General features: G+C 35.3%; 1 protein-coding gene across 1 annotated transcript in view; it reads left to right on the plus strand.

Moving 5' to 3' along the window:
- The window catches only part of LOC102801541 (phosphatidylserine synthase 1-like), a 58,005-nt gene that overhangs the window by 22,351 nt on the left and 14,555 nt on the right, over positions 1-21,099 (plus strand). Inside the window, exon 2 of the mRNA XM_085508096.1 lies at positions 1,020-1,114. Coding sequence (XP_085364222.1) covers positions 1,020-1,114 — 95 coding nt within the window. The remainder of the gene's footprint in view (positions 1-1,019; positions 1,115-21,099) is intronic.

The following is a 21,099-nucleotide window of genomic DNA, read 5'->3' on the forward strand; positions in this document are numbered from 1 at the left end:
TACAATATGATTGTAATTTATTGTCTTCAAGGGTTTTGTTATCTATTCTGTGTTTATCCAGGGGATAACTTCACTGTAAGCTTTAATTGTTTTGTTTTTCTTCTAACAATCTACCTTATTTTACATGTATTGTACATTGTACAGTTTTCTTGATAATTTAAGCCATTATTTTTATGAAGGACACATTAGAAATATTTCAAGGTACCAATTTTTGAGGTACCTAGGAAACATTACAGTATTCACATTACCTTTACCCTGTCATGTTTTTCATTTTTCCTGCTAGCTACTGGAGATTTGGCTAATTCAGTAAAATCACGGAACCATGCAAACTATGTAGTTCCATGGTAAAATTGTGTCCACAGGCAATTTCTATATTGACTGTTCTACCAAAATCTGCCTGTCTGGAACAGGTGGAACAGGCATTTATTTCAGTCCTTGGGCTTGTCTGAGTATATTCTGACTTATTGTTAACAACAAAATACACTATTCAGAGCTTTCACAAGATTGTACAAAATGGATATAGTACAGCGTAATACTCGCAGATGAAATAGCTCTGAAAATGCATGCAGGGAAATGCAATTTACATCCTTTTCTTATCACTTCTCATTCTATAAATATTAAACTTTTGAATTAGTAGACATTATGAAAGAACTGTACTTATACTATTGTAAAATCTGTATTAGAAGCTGTGGCTTCTATTAAAATTGTATAATGCAATAGAGGGGGATGAGGCTTCTATAAGAGCATCTACACATATGAGAAATGATGAGTTTTCGTTATGTTGCAGCTTCTTCTAATACAAATCTCATAGTAAGTTAGGGTAATAATATAATATATAGAAAATTGAAAACGCAAAAAGAGTAGAATATAAATGGCCTTTAACCAGAGTCTTATTTTACACCAGACTCCATTCCACCCCCTCATCAGCTGCCCCCTCCCCTCCATTGTATATGTACAAAATGTAACTGCCCATTACATCTGCCCAATTAATAATTCCAGGTTTTTTTCTCTTTTGCCAGGGATGATGAAGTGAGTACTGAGGACAATATTTGGGCTGGTGTATGTTTCATTGTGTTCTTCTTCCTTATCATAAGTGTGCTTGCATTTCCTAATGGTAAGTACTGATTACTTCATTCTCATTTATATTCATATCCTTATTAATATGCACAAACTAATTAATATTTATGATGAATATCACTATCTTATGTGCATATTTGATCATGGATAAACTGTTTCCAAATTTCCACTGGCATTAACCATAATTATTTACACAAATAATTATTATTATTTTTTTAGCTTCCTGGCTTGATTTGATAAACCATATTTACCCTATTAAAAGTGCAAATAATATAATAATAAGTGACATATAGATATTTTTCTATCGTCAAAATAAATAATATTTTAATGATTCGAGATACAGTCAATGTGATTTTTGGTTTGTATGCACTTCTATTTGAGATGAGTTTCAAATACAGGAAATATGGTAATAATATATAATAATAACTTAATAATATAATTTTTACAACAATTCACTTGTCCACACCTCCATTTATGGGTCCACAAGTCTTCTGTTTTCTGCTTTGAAGATCCAGGCTCAAGTCATTGTTGCATACAATATTGATTTTAGGCAAGCATAGGAAGATCAGATTTATGTAAGCCCTAATTTAATCTTAATTTAAACTGTATGTGTTCATATTTCCAGAGTGATTATTTCAGTGTAAACAAATCATATTACTAGTTCAGTAAACAAAACAAATGATGCATATAAATAAATAATATACTATAAATCATTTAATTTACAACTCAGACATTATTGCGATTTGACTGATTTGAATGCTGTGAAAACTTGTCTCTCTCAAAATTGAAATTTATTGTATATTACTCGTATTAAAGTTCATATTGCCTTTGTAACGCTCCAGTTTTAAAATTGTCTGCAGTCACAAAATAATAAAATAATGCAGTAATAAATAATGCAGTAATAAAGCTACTGTTGGTATAATAATTTTTGATTTGACTTAATTAATATCTGTCATTATAAATAATGGAACTTGACCTCTGTATAGTAATGTCATATACATGCATCTGACAAGTTCTGGCACTTAACCTTTTCACCCTATTTTCACCCTATTTTTGTCCCAGTCTTCTGAAGGAAAGTGCAGACTATAAAAAGGTTAAGAGCAGACCATTATGTGAGGATGGGGGAATTTATGCAGATTATATATTTAATCATTATATGTCTTGTATTGTGTGAGTGTGCCATCTACTATTATTTTGCCTGAATTTTTTTTTTCAATTCTTAACACCTCTCTTTCCAATTGAAATAAAAGTTCATCTTTCAGCATAAATGTATTGCATATATTGAAAGGATCCCATTATTGCTGCCTCATTTATTTCTAGTTTAGAGTAGAATTCCATGTTCTCATAAAAAGCTTATAAAATTCAATAATTTAATATAACAAACACATTTTTTTTCTGTATGTCCTCTATATCCTCAATTAAACCTTTCATAGTACTGGCAGTATTAAGGATTACTGGTGTTATTAAGGAGTACTGGCATTAATAATAGTAACTAGTTCTTACATTATTAACCAGTAACTTCTTGGTACTGGTATTTTAACTACCGGGGGGTAGTATTTGAATTAGTATTGGTAGTATTAATTAATTAACATTAACTGGTAACATCAACTAGTTGTATATAACTAATGCTGGCATAATATTGTATTTAGTGCTGGCATTATGAACTATCAACTATTTCTAGTTCATTAACTGAGTAGTAATTAGTTTTGTTAGATGTGTGGTTACATACACTGTCTTGTCTTCTCTATTTGTACACCAAAGTCAACGTTTTTTCACCATCACAAATTTTAAACCAAATGGTTTTTTTTTAATTTTTCCAAAATTTTGATCAAGACATCTAATCAATAAGAAATTATGCCTATTTGGTCCAGAATTATAAAAAAAATGAAGGATAGTGTCATCAGTAAACTCATTCACAGCCTAAGCATAGCATAGCATAGCAGTAGCATTATTTGCCCACCCACCCATTCCTTCAGTGCTAACATTTTTGGATAGTATCAATATTGATGCAAGCTTAAATGTCACAGGTGTGTCTCAATCCATGCAGCTTAGCCAGTCCAACCTCATCCCTTTGAGTTTTCTTTGGACACATACTTGGGAGAAAGTTCTGTTTACATTCAGTTTGTTTTGTTTACTAATTAACTTGCATATTAATGCTTCAATAAATGACACAAGACACAAGGTTTTGGCAAAAGTGGAAGGGGGAGCGAGTTGCGGACGCAGGCGTCGCAGCGAACCGCTCCATGATGCGACTCGCCTGTGAATTGCATCATGACGCTGAGCGCGTGGTACCTGGTTGCAACCTTCCACCAGCAGAGACTGTACAGGCAGGCGTCATGGCTGGCGTCCCCCTGGCGGGAGCCTGCAGATAGACTCACAACCCCAGGGGGATGGACAGCGTGGGTACCCGTGTAAAGTCTGCTTGGTCTGTGGTGGAAACCCCCTTACCTGTTTATTGCTAAGGTTGTTCATGAGCAGATAAACATGAGTTACACTTGAGTGAGATAGGTAATGGTATAGAAATTGGTTTATAGAGACCTTTGCATGAATGGGTGGGTGGGAGGTCTGCTGAGATGATGTGTATCGTACGGTGCGGCAAAACGAACTGATGCTTGAAGAGGATGCGAGCACGGATAAGCGAATGAACAGTCTGGTGTTAATTAATTTAAATCCGACTGAAGGACGAAATGTGAGCAAATATTGCATGAAGTACAATGTGGCATGGGAGGTGTCAAAATATGAAAGGGGGATGCCAGCTTGGTCAATGCATGTCATAATTGAGCATTAACACAGACTATAAATTATATTCATAATCATACTATTAATGCTTCAATAAATGACACAAGACACAAGGTTTTGGCAAAAGTGGAAGGGGGAGCGAGTTGCGGACGCAGGCGTCGCAGCGAACCGCTCCATGATGCGACTCGCCTGTGAATTGCATCATGACGCTGAGCGCGTGGTACCTGGTTGCAACCTTCCACCAGCAGAGACTGTACAGGCGGGCGTCATGGCTGGCGTCCCCCTGGCGGGAGCCTGCAGATAGACTCACAACCCCAGGGGGATGGACAGCATGGGTACCCGTGTAAAGTCTGCTTGGTCTGTGGTGGAAACCCCCAAATTTAAAGGCAGGATGATGTGTTGCGGGAGATGGGGCTTTACACGAAGAGTGAAACAAGCTGATAATTGACCACAAAAAAAAAAAATTGAAAAAACTTGCACAGCAACATAACAAACATACTGTAAATAAGAAAAAGAAACAAGCTAAAGAAACCGATAAATTTACAAAGTCTATCGCGATAAGATAAAACAAAGCATGGTTAAACCGATAAAACATTTAACTAAATACACTGCAAATACATGTAACGAAAACGAAATGAAATCTCAAAACAAATGTCGAAATTACAGTTAAAGAAGAGCAAGTGACCCGGAACTGAGCGGATGATGCTGGGGGGGCGTGCGAATGTACGTCTGGTAGGCGTCGCTGCGCCACTTGCCCAGTGCCTTGATCAACCAGTCCGGAAGATTTGCGGCGGCAGCTGTCGTGGCTGCACCACTGCGGAAACTGTGTAATGGTTAACATCTGGTACAGATGCGCGAGTGAGAAGGTCTCGAATGTGGTTGCTAACAGCTTGCCGCGTGAGGAAATTACTGTTGGCGAACTGGAATGCAGGTAGATGAGCGACGGAACTATGTAGTGCTTTGTACGCCTGGTATGCCTGTACAGCGCAGACCGATGACTGTGAGGGTGCGATGATAGTGTTACATCCCCGGCGGAATGGGTCTGTCTTAGAAGCCTTGAGCGCAATGACGAGGTCTGTGTTGCACGTGATGTCTGCCGTCAGTAAAGTGCATTGTGGATCGAAGGTGGTTGACGCGGGTGCGACAAATTCGCTGACTCTCAAGAAGCCGAAGAACGCCAGTGTGTGAAGGCAGACCACAACATAGCTTTGTCATGGTTGCAAATAGTGGGATGGTTTGCGACGGTGTTCTTAAGCATTCGCATCAGTGCAATTTTGATTGGGAGTTTTACATGATTTGGCACGCCGTGATGTCTTTTAATGCCTTGCATAGTGAAGTGAAGCAGGAGGTCGTCGCGTATTGATGAGGTGAAGCCAGTTTCGATGTGTGCACGGATGATAGCTGCGAGGTAAACTTTTAGCGTACCATAGGTAAGTGACGACGTTGCAAGATGTGTCATAAACAGAATCGTTGAGCGTTGCGTTAGTGGATAAGGATTCATTCCATACATGCGACAGAAGAGAAGATAGCAAGTTTGTCCCGCATGATATGTCCGTCGTGTACCTGGTGCAATGCTCAGGTTGATGTAGTGGCAGGCTTGTTGTGTGAGGTTGACGGGACTACGTCGCACATCGGAGCCGTTAAGAGGGTGCACAGGTCCGGAGTTTTGGTTGGGACCCTGTTTGCCTGAGGTGCCAGTCGTTGAAACCGCAATATCTGTTGGCGAGAGAGAGAGTCAGCGATATCGTTATTAAACCCTGAGATATGTGAGATCATGACATGAAAGTTATTAGATGCTGCAGTGAAGAACAGCAGTCGGACAAGTTGCATAATCCGTGGACATGATGAGGAGCCTTTTTTCCATATTTGGACAACTGATATGTTATCGCAGTGAAACCGTATTCGAAGACCATACCACAAGTGGCCCCAAATTAAGGAAGATAGTAGAATTGGTAGAAGTTCCTTCCAGGCAATAGAATATAAAGGGTCATTTGTAATGAATGGAGGCATTAAAGAACTTATCCTGAGTGTACCAAAGAAACTCCTGTGTATATTGTATTGCTTATTTACTATTAATTATGTGATCATTTAAATACATGAAAACAGGCATAATGTTGCACCAAGAATTAGCCAACAAAAATGGTGTTCACAATAAACTGAAATTTATTATACTTCTATCGTAATTGTCAAAACATTGGCTCTGATTTACAGTCTCAGAATGATACTTCTAATAGAGGAGATACCATACTTACTTTCTCTAAACTACCAGTATATTATCATTATAATACACATCTGTGAACCACATTAGTTTCGCAAATTTTCAAGATCTTTGCTAGAAAGTGAAAATTATTTTTAATTTTTGTTTGAGCAATAATTCATTTTGAGCTGTCTAGTGTAACAATGTTTCTTTATGGAGAGTATAACTAATTTGGGAAATATACGTTGAAAAAACTCATCCCAATGTCACCTTTAATAATTGTTATAGGCCAGTAATTACAGCCAAAGCATGATACACCAGGCACATTTACAGAAAGAGAGTCCATTGGGATTTAAGTGAATAAACACATGTCTCCAGTGAATTACATGTGTACAATCTATGTCATTTGTAATTCCTTTTATAGACAAGCAGCAGTTCAGAAGCACATGTACACCAATGTAACTGTTATTTAAATTGAAGTGTACCCATCTGTGAAGATCACTTCAAACCCCAGGTGTCTACCTTTCACCACACTTGTATAATACGTGTAATGCAGATACTCTAAACCAATTTTCGCAGTTTTCATGATTTGAGGGATATTCTTATAAATTGTGCAAAAGTCACAGTGACATGCTGTCCATGTAAAATGTTCATTGCTATAATTATGTACATTTTTCCTGATGTATAGTATATAGTCTATTTTATTTGACACAATATAATGCATGGAAAATACATCATCTATGGCCAATATACATCACTTTATAAACAAACAAACAAATAACTAATAAACAAACACTGTAAAATAAAAATATAAAATAAATGTTAGAAAAAAATGTTAAATATTAAAAGTATAATTTGTGTTTTCTGTTAAAATATCATGGATGAACTTTCCCAGACTGTTGGTAATGAAACCATCATTTGAACTTAAGATTTGTTTGAACATGTTTTGTTCTGATGATGTTAGTAAGCTATCATTATACAATGACAATTGTGTATGACGAGTTATTAACCTTTGGTTCTTACAAACCAATAATGCATGTATTTCATCACCAATAGCCTTGACGTATGTAATTTGTTTTCTTGATCACCAAAATATAAAAGCAGTTTACTGACCATGTGACCATTTTTGAGATGATCGCAATAAACCATTTTCTGTTCACTTCATGATCGTATGTTATATGTGAAATCAAATATAAAAATAGTACCAACAAAGGTTACAGCGTAGTGGTGATGTCAAAACATTGTGTAGGATTCAACAAATGCGAAAGTATTGTAAATTTTAGCTGGAATCAATTTTCGCTAAAAAAAACATTTTGAGTTTTCTATATGGAATTTATTTTCACTGATTTTTGATGAGATGAATGTAAAAAATACAAAAAAGGTATATTTGCTGGATTTTATTTTCAGCGAAAACAGTGAAAATTAATTCTAAGCCAAATAAAGTATTTTACAGTATTCTATGAGTATTTCTGCACTTAATAATGTGCTACTAGTACTGTAGAATACTTTATTTTCGCTTGGAATTTATTTTCGCTGAAGGGATGATTCCGTGAAAATAAAATCCAGCAAATATAATTTGTTTCCTATATTTCACATTAAACTCATCAAAAATCAGTGAAAATAAATTCCAAAATGCCCAAAAAGCCTTTTCAGCGAAAATTAATTCCAGCTAAAATAAAGTATTCTACAGTATATACATTTGCTGATGGTCATCATGAAATGAGAGTATCTCAACACAATATTCCCCTCTCAAAGATCCTCATTTTGACATAGAGCTATAAAAAAAAAATTCAAGTTCAAAATAAAATTGTTCAATATTTCCAGTTGTATGCACCTTAATTATTTTCCTTAATACACGCAGTGAACATAAAATCACCTGTTGTATTTCTAATCAAGGAAATACGGTATGTTCACGTTCAGAATTGAATTCCTATGCTTAGATTCATAAATATAAATTATTTCCTGGTGACATTTCATGAAGCTAGGTACCACATATCTACAGGGGATATTCATTTATAAATAAATATGTATCAATAAATCACTCTGTGTGAAAGATAAATATGAATAAAACTCTTTAAATGAGGCCCAAAAGTGTTAATATTATTTTTCGTGTAACAGCTGATATAATTTCTCAAGGTTTTATCGATGACCTACATTAACAATATTTTTAATATTAGTCCTACTAATGAAATAACTTTCTCTTTTCACATAGCATACAATAAATTGAATTATTTTTTTTTTTCAACATTTTGCTCAACATTTTTAAAAGATCATTTCAAAAAAATAAATAAATCTGTTTACTCTGATTTTGTTTGCAACAAAAATTGTAAGGAATAATGATAGGCCAAATCACATCACATGATTGGCCAAATAGCATCACATGATAGGCCAAATAGCATCACATGATAGGCCAAATCACATCACATGATAGGTCAAACCACATCACCTGATTGGCCAAATAGCATCACATGATAGGCCAAATCACATCACATGATGGGCCAAATCACATCACGTGATAGACCAAACCAAATAATATTGCAGAAATCTACTGTAATAGTTGGTTTCACCACGGTTACTAAAACAGTGGTTTCACTCGTATCATGCCTTTTTATCTTAATTGATTTTTCAAAACAGTCTGAACTGCATTTTGATGAGAGACCTTGCTGTACGCCGATTATTGATGATATACATATGCTTCATAAACATTTCATTCCTACAGTCACTAATTTGAGTGAGGACCATATTGTTAGAGTATAAATGTCTTTTTAGCTAGTGTGTTATTTTAGCTACCGTAATAGAGCTAGTCTATATTCTCACAATGAGATTATTAGCACTTTAGTTAAATTATTCTGTGTATTCATGCAAATTTGATAAAATGGCATGCAGCTATTTCAACAGTATTTAATTTCATCAAATATATTGAGTGGAGATAAAGTTGATACTCCTAATTACAAGGTAGTCCCTATGGTGTTGTCTTCATCAAAGTAAATACATTAGCTATACTATAAAGCACGTACCGGTATTCACATATAAGAAGTTTTTACTTAATTAGATTTTTAATTTCTGAGGTCAATTTACCGTTATTCTGTTTTCACATCAGTCATAATTACCCATAACTGTCACATCAGTGACTCTGTTAACAACTGCTGCAGACAACTTTTAGAATTAAATATCTCTGATTGGAATTTGTACAATTGCTGAAATAAAAACAGAGCTGTACGCATGTAGCATGTAATAAAGTAAGCATGGTGTGTAAATAGCTTGTAAACATGTAAGCAATTAACAATAACAACATTTAAGCACCATGTAAGAACAGCGTGTAACCATGTAAGCAATGTGTAAACATATTACCAGTATGTAAACATGTAAGCACAGTGTGTAAACATGTAAGTGTAGTGTGTAAACATGTAAGCACAACATGCAAGTACAGTGTGTAAACATGTGAGTACAGTGTGTAAACATGTGAGTACAGTGTGTAAACATGTGAGTACAGTGTGTAAACATGTGAGTACAGTGTGTAAACATGTGAGTACAGTGTGTAAACATGTGAGTACAGTGTGTAAACATTGAGTACAGTGTGTATACATGTGAGTACAGTGTGTAAACATGCGAGTACAGTGTGTAAACATGCGAGTACAGGTGTAAACATGTAAGCACAGGTGTAAACATGTAAGCACAACATATAAGTACAGTGTGTAAACATGTAAGCACAACATGTGAGTACAGTGTGTAAACATGTGAGTACAGTGTGTAAACATGTAAGCACAACATATAAGTACAGTGTGTAAACATGTGAGTACAGTGTGTAAACATGTGAGTGCAGTGTGTGAGTGCAGTGTGAGAGTGCAGTGTGTGAGTGCAGTGTGTGAGTGCAGTGTGTGAGTGCAGTGTGTGAGTGCAGCGTGTGAGTGCAGCGTGTGAGTGCAGCGTGTGAGTGCAGCGTGTGAGTGCAGCGTGTGAGTGCAGCGTGTGAGTGCAGCGTGTGAGTGCAACGTGTGAGTACAGCGTGTGAGTACAGCGTGTGAGTGCAACGTGTGAGTACAGTGTGTGAGTGCAACTTGTGAGTACAGTGTGTGAGTGCAACGTGTGAGTACAGTGTGTGAGTGCAACGTGTGAGTACAGTGTGTGAGTGCAACGTGTGAGTACAGTGTGTGAGTGCAACGTGTGAGTACAGTGTGTGAGTGCAACATGTGAGTACAGTGTGTGAGTGCAACATGTGAGTACAGTGTGTGAGTGCAACATGTGAGTACAGTGTGTGAGTGCAACATGTGAGTACAGTGTGTGAGTGCAACATTTAATTGTATGAAAACTGTGTGTATATGAGTTAGCATAGCGTGTTGATGTATTAACAGCATGGAAATATGAAAACATGGCATGGAAACATGTTAAGCACCACATTTATCAATAATGCTATTCTAAAAAATATTTTCAAGTTAAAATTATTATTCTTGTGAGTACAGTGTGTGAGTGCAACATTTAATTGTATGAAAACTGTGTGTATATGAGTTAGCATAGCGTGTTGATGTATTAACAGCATGGAAATATGAAAACATGGCATGGAAACATGTTAAGCACCACATTTATCAATAATGCTATTCTAAAAAATATTTTCAAGTTAAAATTATTATTCTTTTTTTTTTTATACCAATTAGAAACTACCTCTTAATAAATTGTACTATGTGCCTACCCCTCCCCCCCCCCCAAAATCATATTCACTAAATGCATATGTTGTAATTTATGCATAATTATCTTCTCTTTCTGCCATGCTTGAATCAATGCATGCAAAATTGAGAACTAAGTAAAACTCATGCATGCAAGCACACTCTTTATGTGTGCTCATACTTTGCTTGAATGGGACTGTGAAATAGATCACAGTGTGGCTTAGAACTACATTCAGACTAGTTTTAAGCATTGATCAGTCATATTGGAAATTCCTAAGATTTCCTTTTGAGAAAAACGGATGTTGTTGCCATGGAAATATCAGAAACCAACTTTATTAAATGTGTGTCTTGATTTCAAAGGATAAAATATAGCATGCCAAAACAGAACTTCCATTGTTCGTGATTATGTCATAAATTTAAACTACTTTTATACTCTCTGTACTTAAATATTATGGCAACTTAAATTGCTAGTAAGACCTCTAAATGCACTATATATGTTGCTGGTACACTGTATTTGCTCTATTTGAAATACATATCCAATCCAGGAGTGCGAGTGAACCAGATTTGATGCACTGCTAATAGAGAAAATATGATATTTGATTTATTTGTAAATATCATAGGTGTGTTTATTTTCATATTTTAAATCATTTAATAAGTCATATTTTATTGATCCAAATATATTAGAGCAAATATGGCATATTTGAAAAACAAACCTTATAGAGCTTATAAATTATTACGGTCTGGATCAAATTATTAATCATTTCGCTCATATCCCTGATACATGTAGTAGTCTGTCTTCAATGCTGTTTATAGCAAAATTTATCTATTCCTTTAACATTATAGTGTTTCTGCATATGACACGGGGTATGGGGGGAGGGGTAATTTCAGTTGATGTCTGTCTGGAAAATGGTTTTCATTACTAGTCATTTCCCCTTTCCCTTTCACGGAAATTACCACAAATATAGAAAACACTGGTATCATCAATATGATTACTGTGAAAAATGATATATTCACTGGATTGTATTTTCATTGAATCATCCCTTCAGCAAAAATAGCAAAAATTAAATCCAAGCGAAAATAACTTATTTTACAGTAGCACATTCACCTATAATAACGTTAACAGAGGTATGTCTGTGGTCAATATAAGTTATATTATAATAATCCCTTGCATACAATTATGCTATAATTGATTGGTGTGTGCACAGTCCCTCTATCCGTGTATAGGTACTGAGAAATAATTTTAAACTCATAGTTGCTGTTGACATAGGAAGTAAAGTAAGCAAATAACACCGAATAAACGGCAAGGTAAATACTACGTCAAATTATAGTAAACACGTACTGCGTGCGTGACTCGAACCAGTGCTCGCGTACGGCACCAAATCGCCTAGCTTCACGCCACTGCACGTCTTCCCCTCGGCCACCGGGCATCCCCAAAAAAGGATGCTTAATAACTGAGCTTATTACGTGCAGAGAACATGAAACCCGTCCACACGATCCGCGCCACACAGCGTGGCCAGAATGCGGCAAAGGCCTTCAGATCTGGCTGTAGTAAGATGGTGAAAGTAGTAGTAGTCTGCACAGTCCCTCTATCCGTGTAGTCTGCACAGTCCCTCTATCCATGTAGTCTGCACAGTCCCTCTATCCGTGTAGTCTGCACAGTCCCTCTATTCGTGTAGTCTGCACAGTCCCTCTATCCGTGTAGTCTGCACAGTCCCTCTATCCGTGTAGTCTGCACAGTCCCTCTATCCGTGTAGTCTGCACAGTCCCTCTATTCGTGTAGTCTGCACAGTCCCTCTATCCGTGTAGTCTGCACAGTCCCTCTATCCGTGTAGTCTGCACAGTCCCTCTATCCGTGTAGTCTGCACAGTCCCTCTATCCGTGTAGTCTGCACAGTCCCTCTATCCGTGTAGTCTGCACAGTCCCTCTATCCGTGTAGTCTGCACAGTCCCTCTATCCGTGTAGTCTGCACAGTCCCTCTATCCGTGTAGTCTGCTATAAAAAATAGCAAGTTGTAATATATGATTATTGTCATGTGGAGATTTAAGGGACTAATGTTGCATATTGATCATCTCTGACATGTGATTGAATTAGAATTATAACAGCTGATTATCCTAATCATGTTGATATTCAAACAGGAGGAATCCATTAACCGCTATCATGTTTCAATGTCTGCTACTTTCTCAAATATATGATGTTAATAAATTTGATAATTTTGATGGGTTCATAAAAGAAATATTTTTACAAACATTTGTACATGTAGCAGTGGAAATTTTTTTATAATATAGTTATGGAATTCATAATTTATTAAAATGAAATTCCTATTTTATAAAACAAAATACGTGTGAATCATGTGCATCAAGTCACCAGTCGAGCTCAATTTTTATTTTTTCTTGAAGACAGACCTCCCAAGCAGTCAACAAATTGACTCAACTTGATTTTGGAAGATTCCATTTTGATTCAGGCTTCCTACAAAATCAAAATGAGTGTCATTTTCATCAGTATTTGCAACATAATCTTTGTGGTATTTACCAATAATACTAATATAATTCAGGCAGTTAACTTTCATAAATTTTGATAAACCAGTATGGTGTTTTTTAAAGCAACCTAAGCTAGCTTTAAGCCATCTAGAAACTTGCTAGATGTTAAGTTACGTTTGGACTGTACTGTACAATTAGTGGTTACAGTAAAAGTCAAACAGCTAAAAAGTTTACAGAATAAGAATAAGAGAAAATTCTAGCATACTAGTACTTCAATGATACAATATCACTGTATTAAAGGGAGGGTCATTGTCACAACATGTCATGTTCAATATGGGTCGTATATACATGTAAAATGCCTGTGATTGTTTATATAATATTCAAACATCGCTATGCAGTGACCACTGCCCTTTAATTGAATGATAGACACAGTGTAGAAATCCATTATTGCATTAGGTAGCAGCTGTACACTGTAGTTTTTTAAATTTGCTAACACAATTAACCTTTCTTGGTCTTTTTGACAGGATAATTCCTCACCCTTATCCAGTGATCCTGTCAAGTACGTTCCAATCACAAGTGTCTTCAAGATAAATGAGTTGTACAAATGTAACTCTTAATCCTCATCTCATACTGAGTTCATCACTCACACTATGAGTTGTAAAATGTAACTTTTAATCCTCATCTCATACTGAGTTCATCACTCACACTATGAGTTGTACAAATGTAACTTTTAATCCTCATCTCATACTGAGTTCATCACTCACACTATGAGTTGTACAAATGTAACTTTTAATCCTCATCTCATACTGAGTTCATCACTCACACTATGAGTTGTAAAATGTAACTTTTAATCCTCATCTCATACTGAGTTCATCACTCACACTATGAGTTGTAAAATGTAACTCTTAATCCTCATCTCATACTGAGTTCATCACTCACACTATGAGTTGTAAAATGTAACTCTTAATCCTCATCTCATACTGAGTTCATCACTCACACTATGAGTTGTACAAATGTAACTTTTAATCCTCATCTCATACTGAGTTCATCACTCACACTATGAGTTGTAAAATGTAACTTTTAATCCTCATCTCATACTGAGTTCATCACTCACACTATGAGTTGTAAAATGTAACTCTTAATCCTCATCTTATACTGAGTTCATCACTCACACTATGAGTTGTACAAATGTAACTTTTAATCCTCATCTCATACTGAGTTCATCACTCACACTATGAGTTGTAAAATGTAACTTTTAATGCTCATCTCATACTGAGTTCATCACTCACACTATGAGTTGTAAAATGTAACTTTTAATCCTCATCTCATACTGAGTTCATCACTCACACTATGAGTTGTAAAATGTAACTCTTAATCCTCATCTCATACTGAGTTCATCACTCACACTATGAGTTGTACAAATGTAACTTTTAATCCTCATCTCATACTGAGTTCATCACTCACACTATGAGTTGTAAAATGTAACTTTTAATCCTCATCTCATACTGAGTTCATCACTCACACTATGAGTTGTACAAATGTAACTTTTAATCCTCATCTCATACTGAGTTCATCACTCACACTATGAGTTGTAAAATGTAACTTTTAATGCTCATCTCATACTGAGTTCATCACTCACACTATGAGTTGTAAAATGTAACTTTTAATCCTCATCTCATACTGAGTTCATCACTCACACTATGAGTTGTAAAATGTAACTCTTAATCCTCATCTCATACTGAGTTCATCACTCACACTATGAGTTGTACAAATGTAACTTTTAATCCTCATCTCATACTGAGTTCATCACTCACACTATGAGTTGTACAAATGTAACTTTTAATCCTCATCTCATACTGAGTTCATCACTCACACTATGAGTTGTACAAATGTAACTTTTAATCCTCATCTCATACTGAGTTCATCACTCACACTATGAGTTGTACAAATGTAACTTTTAATCCTCATCTCATACTGAGTTCATCACTCACACTATGAGTTGTAAAATGTAACTTTTAATCCTCATCTCATACTGAGTTCATCACTCACACTATGAGTTGTAAAATGTAACTTTTAATGCTCATCTCATACTGAGTTCATCACTCACACTATGAGTTGTAAAATCTAACTCTTAATCCTCATCTCATACTGAGTTCATCACTCACACTATGAGTTGTAAAATGTAACTCTTAATCCTCATCTCATACTGAGTTCATCACTCACACTATGAGTTGTAAAATGTAACTCTTAATCCTCATCTCATACTGAGTTCATCACTCACACTATGAGTTGTAAAATGTAACTCTTAATCCTCATCTCATACTGAGTTCATCACTCACACTATGAGTTGTAAAATGTAACTCTTAATCCTCATCTCATACTGAGTTCATCACTCACACTATGAGTTGTAAAATGTAACTCTTAATCCTCATCTCATACTGAGTTCATCACTCACACTATGAGTTGTAAAATGTAACTCTTAATCCTCATCTCATACTGAGTTCATCACTCACACTATGAGTTGTAAAATTGTAGTATATTGCAAGATATACATGTAGTATGATTAAAATACTACGTGAATTAATTTACCAAACATGTATTTGCCTTCTATTACATGTATAACAGTTTTATATTTAAGAATAGAATCTTACATTTGATGCAATCCAAGTTCGCAAAACTTAGTTGAAATCTATTTAATTTTGAGTAATTTGTCCAAAACTCAAATCTGAAAATTACAGCGTTAATGAGATGTACTAAAGACATATATATGAGCTAAACACAACTAACCTACAAAAGTATCTAATGTTCTTTCGGAAAAAGTAATGGGACAAGTATTAGTTGTTCTATAAAATCAAAAGGAACAGCCCTATTTATACAAGAAACAACTCTAGTGTGTTGGGCATATCAGACTTTAATCTCTTAGTGGAACTTGAATATTAATTTTGTAATATAGCCCATTTTCAGTTGCAGAACAGAGAATCTCATGTGCAGTTCAGTGGCTTGTTTAAGATGCTGAAAACTCAATCACAACCAAATCTACGGAGCTGCTCAGCTGTTAGCAATTAAGATGGATATCTCATGAATATTGCACCCTTGTATTAAGCACAGTACACATATTACTTAGCATATTATAGGCTACCCTTTGATCCTGTATTACCACTTTAACAGACATTCAGTTAACACCCTGAACCCATTGTTCTGCCCACAGCGCTTCGTCAAGACCTTTACATTAATCTGAAAGAAAGCTAGCTTAGATTGCTTTCAAAACCTCTCTCTCTCTCTCTCTTTCTCTCTCTCTCTTTCTCTCTATATATATATATATAATGTATACTGTACAGAATAATCTGCCTAAGATATCTCATATTAATAACTTAAGTAAATACTACAAAGAATAAATTGGAATTATTGATGACAACATAGTTACTGTTTTAGTAACCTTGACAACAATAATACTTGCTTTCAATATTTGAAGTGTCTATTGGCATGCTACTAGTAATAGTCAAAATATCTATCTCATGTACCATGTCTTACGAATTGCTGTCTGGATCAGAACAATATTAGGTATACACGGAAAGTAGCAGGATAATTTTTTGAGTAATTTTTTGTTTTTGTTTTTTCAAAAATTGAATAAAAAACACTTTGGCATAACAAGAGCACAAGTTTTTGTTTACTTATGGTACACTGTGCAAGTACTACTTAATTATTATTCATGATTGTCAAACATAACTACAACAAGCTTGGGTAGGTGTGAATGAGGTTTATCTCCTATGTTTGCCCCATTACAAACACCTGTACAATTGGTTAATACATCAATAAAGTTGGTTTAATTTAAAATTTTTGATACATTTCCAAAACCATAAAACATGAGGTGCTCATTCACATAGCCATTTTGTTGATCATTTAATATCTTTTTTACATGCTGAGCGTGAATACAGTAGCTATTTACTAGAACCCTATATTGGCTATCCCTGCAAATAGCTTTGATAATTTTCCATGAAAGACAAAGGCAGCTGATAGTTGCCAGTTTGCAAGTTTATTTATTTAGATACCAACAGATTTCCTCAATTACAGGCACTCATAAAATACAAATACAAACATATTTACAAAAATAATATAAAATAAAAAGAAAGACCCAAAGCTCAACTTGTGGCATTTAAAAATGTCTACTGAACCAGCAATATAAATACAAGCCAGTAGGCTGGTTGGCGATCCGCTCCGCTCAAAAACAAGCAACATGTTGTTGGCTGTTACCATGGTGTGACATAAACGTGAATCTAACGTCGGTTTATAACTAATACGAAGTTCGCAAACACTTAGTTTATTACTAGAACCACAGTCACTCTCCAAGTAGAGTGACTGTGCTAGGACGTATTCTGCTGTTACATTTTTTTATTTCCAACCGTTTTGCGATAGCATTTTCTAGAATGAAGCGTTTCCTGTAAATGCTGGAAAGCGAAATAACGAAATGGTAAATATTTACCTAAATTGCAGTGTGCTGACCTTCATTATAATATACTTCATAATGCAAAAACACTAGTCATGGTGAGTTATTTAAATATACGACTCCTAATCGAAAAATATGACCACAGTCCAGAATTTCAGACGGATATTAAGCAATGTAAGAGCATATCAGAAGCATTTACTCTCAAATATAAAAAAGAACTGCAGTCAAAAGTCAAGAATGCCAACAAATAAAGGACTCTGTCCCACAATCCTTTGTGCGCGTTATAACGGACACGCGCAAAAAACTGTACCACGCTTGTCAAATCTGGGTCAAATATACAGTACGCTACTATTTTGCCACATATTGTTTAGCAGTGGAGTGTTGGTGACCATTGAATTAGCCCGTGATTCATATTTTACGTGTATTAATTTATCAATTTTCGTGACTGACAGTACTGCCCAAATTTTAGTCAAAAAAATGCAACTGGTGAAACGGAAGAGCATCGCCAGGCGATGGACGCAGGGCTCTTTGGCAACGACCGCATAGAGGTCAAAATATGCGTTCTATTTTTACGCGTTCTATTTTTACACGTTAAATTGGGATCTTCCGTTTCGCCCCCTCCGGAATGTTCTAGTTTCGCAGCCTAATCGCAGGTTTTTCGAAAAACGTCGAAAAAACACAAGAATTAGTAGAAATGTTCCTGTTTTGGGTGGATTATTGATGGAGAATAATGTCTTTATTACAAAAATGCTGAAAAACTGTGAGTTGTTGCCTTAGTTATTTTTTTATTGGCGAAAAACTGCGAACTCGGCAAATTTGGTTGCACAACTTCCCTTTATCATATGCACCCAGCGACACCGATGCCAGCTGACTGTGTACAAAACTGGTAGGAGGTAATGCATTTGGGGCGAAAGTATTCAAAAATCAGTTTTTGGATATTGCAATGGCAGTGGTGGGCCAGGATTGTTTTCCAATTAGTGACGGCATGACCTACCTGTGAAGTATGAACAAAACCAGCTAAGCCGAAAAAATCACAGAGGAGTTAAAAGTTGTTGCTGATGAAAAGTGAGATACTTTTGGCGCGAAGCTATCCAAAAATCGGTTTTTTGGATGTTGCTATGGCAACGGTGGGCCAAAATTATTTTTCAGATTTTTCCTAATAACTAGGGTGAATGTGTGACCTACCTGCCAAGTTTGAACAAAATCGGCCAAGCCAAAAAAATCACAGAAGAAATCATACGTGAAAACACTGGAAATGTACACACACAGACACACACACAAAACGACAAAAGTGATTATAAGGGCAATCCTAGCGGAGCGGATCGCCAATAAGGGCAATCCTAGCGGAGCGGATCGCCAACAATTTAAAAAGTCAAGACATTGAGGGATAAAAGAATATTTTGTGAGAAATAAGTTATGTCTGACTGTACTGTACTGTAACTGAATTCTCTCAACAACTAGGAAGTGTTTCATTAGCTTTTAACCAAAGGCTTTCATTGTTATCACAAATTTGTATAAAATTCTTTGAAAATCTTATTTTTAGGATAAGATTTCTACAATACATGTACCACAAATAAAATCAAAATGTTGTTTTGCACTGACTAAAAATCTTTGTAAATAACACTATTTTAATCCTTTCTCCACCAGACTTTCTTGCCCAAATTTGTCTGTACTTTTTTCTTATATTCTTCAATATTTCTGGAAATGAATTTTAATTTTGGAGCCAACGAACAAAATTTTAGTAATTTTTCAGTTTTTACTCGTTTAAATTTGGCTATTTTTGTCCCAATCTTCTGAAGGAAAGTGCAAACTATAAAAAGGATTATTTTATGAATTTGTGATGAAAAGAGTGGTGGAAAGGTTAACTTAAATTTAATCGAAGACACTACTAGTAAAAAAGTCACATGTCACTTCTGTTTTTCTTTTCTTATAAGGTATCTTGGGATTCAGTTTAATCTTTGGTTTAATCCAATATCAAATAATAACTGTCACACTTCTGAATGCTCTAGTTTTCATAAAATCATGTTTTACCGTGTATTTTCTAGTGTCTTTGATTCAATATGCTACAATATATTGTTTATTTGAGGGGTTTCTTTGGAGATATACTTATAATGAGTGTTCCTACTTAGTATTTTATAAAAGTTCTGATAAAGTGTCCTCTTCTCCACAGTAATACTCTACTCAATATAATAGTTATACTGTGATAATATTATGTGAAGACATGAACAGTACTAGATTTATGGCATGGCTAGCTTTATGTTCCCTTTCACTGGATGCCATTCTCCAAGGTTGGAATGCCATGACCCTGACATTGGGAAGACACCCCATCAATTCTACATCACATCTGTTCACATTATAATGAGAATAAAAATGTAAATTCAGAATTTATTTCATAAATATTTGTGTCAACTTTAAAAATATATTATATACAACTTCATCATCAAGTTGATCAAATTTGTCTAAACACTTGATCAAAACCTATTAACGCCTAAAAATTCTTCTCTTTTGTACTTAAATATTCATGAAATTGAGAGAAATTTAAAGAACATTTGTACCAACTTATTGATGTATGTATTATAGATGATGTGTGTCTTTTACCCAACGTTTTACCTAGAATGACATTACTTTTATGGCATTCCATCTGCTGCACTATCGTCATGACGATTATATCCAATATTGTATATGTATACTATAGAGTAACTAGGGCAGTTCGTAATTACATTTCCTATTTAAGCGAACAGTTAGATGACCTATATTTGTATACACAGTGCAATGTGTAATTTTATTTTCTGATGAAATTTTATTTTCAATTGTGTTTTGAGTTTGTAAAACTTGTTATGCTGATATCTTAGGTAGTTTTTTTCTACTGAAATGAAACTGTGGATCTAATAGTCTGGATATATTTATTGGTTTTGCTATTTATCAGGAAATATATTTAGAGTTTTTATTTTTATTTGTTGCCAACTTTGCATCAATACATATATTTTGTACTACGTAGTGCAAAAAATTGTCAAGGCCAAATTGTGTTAGTGTCTTTATTTTAGGCTAAAGGTCAAGCCATGTTTTTTTTTGTTTTTACTCTGGCAGAAACACGGGAAAAAATTGTGATTAGGCCCCTTTTAATTAACTGACACATGCTAATTTTATGCTAATTGTTTATTTCCGTTAGTTGTACATGTATGTACCATGGATGTATTGAGATACATCCCGGTATGCAACCTGTTTTCAGCCTCGCTAGCTGTCTAGTTTTACAATTTACTGCCCTCAATGATATTTATCTGAAATGATGGAGAAACTTAAAGCGGGGGAGTCACCTACGCATGCATCAGGTGGCCATAGCGTGTCATTGTTTACAATCATGTGTCTACTCATGAGCCTTTGCGTTCTTACTGTGTGTTGTTATCATCGCTTGGGACTCAGTTCCCACGTGTGTAGGTGACGACCCTCCCGCTTCAACAGTGCTGGACTGGATCAGTTTGTCTGCTAGACTAGTTAACTAAAAGA

Source organism: Saccoglossus kowalevskii, chromosome 14 (assembly GCF_978046115.1).
Source record: "Saccoglossus kowalevskii chromosome 14, keSacKowa6.1, whole genome shotgun sequence".
NCBI lineage: Eukaryota > Metazoa > Hemichordata > Enteropneusta > Harrimaniidae > Saccoglossus > Saccoglossus kowalevskii.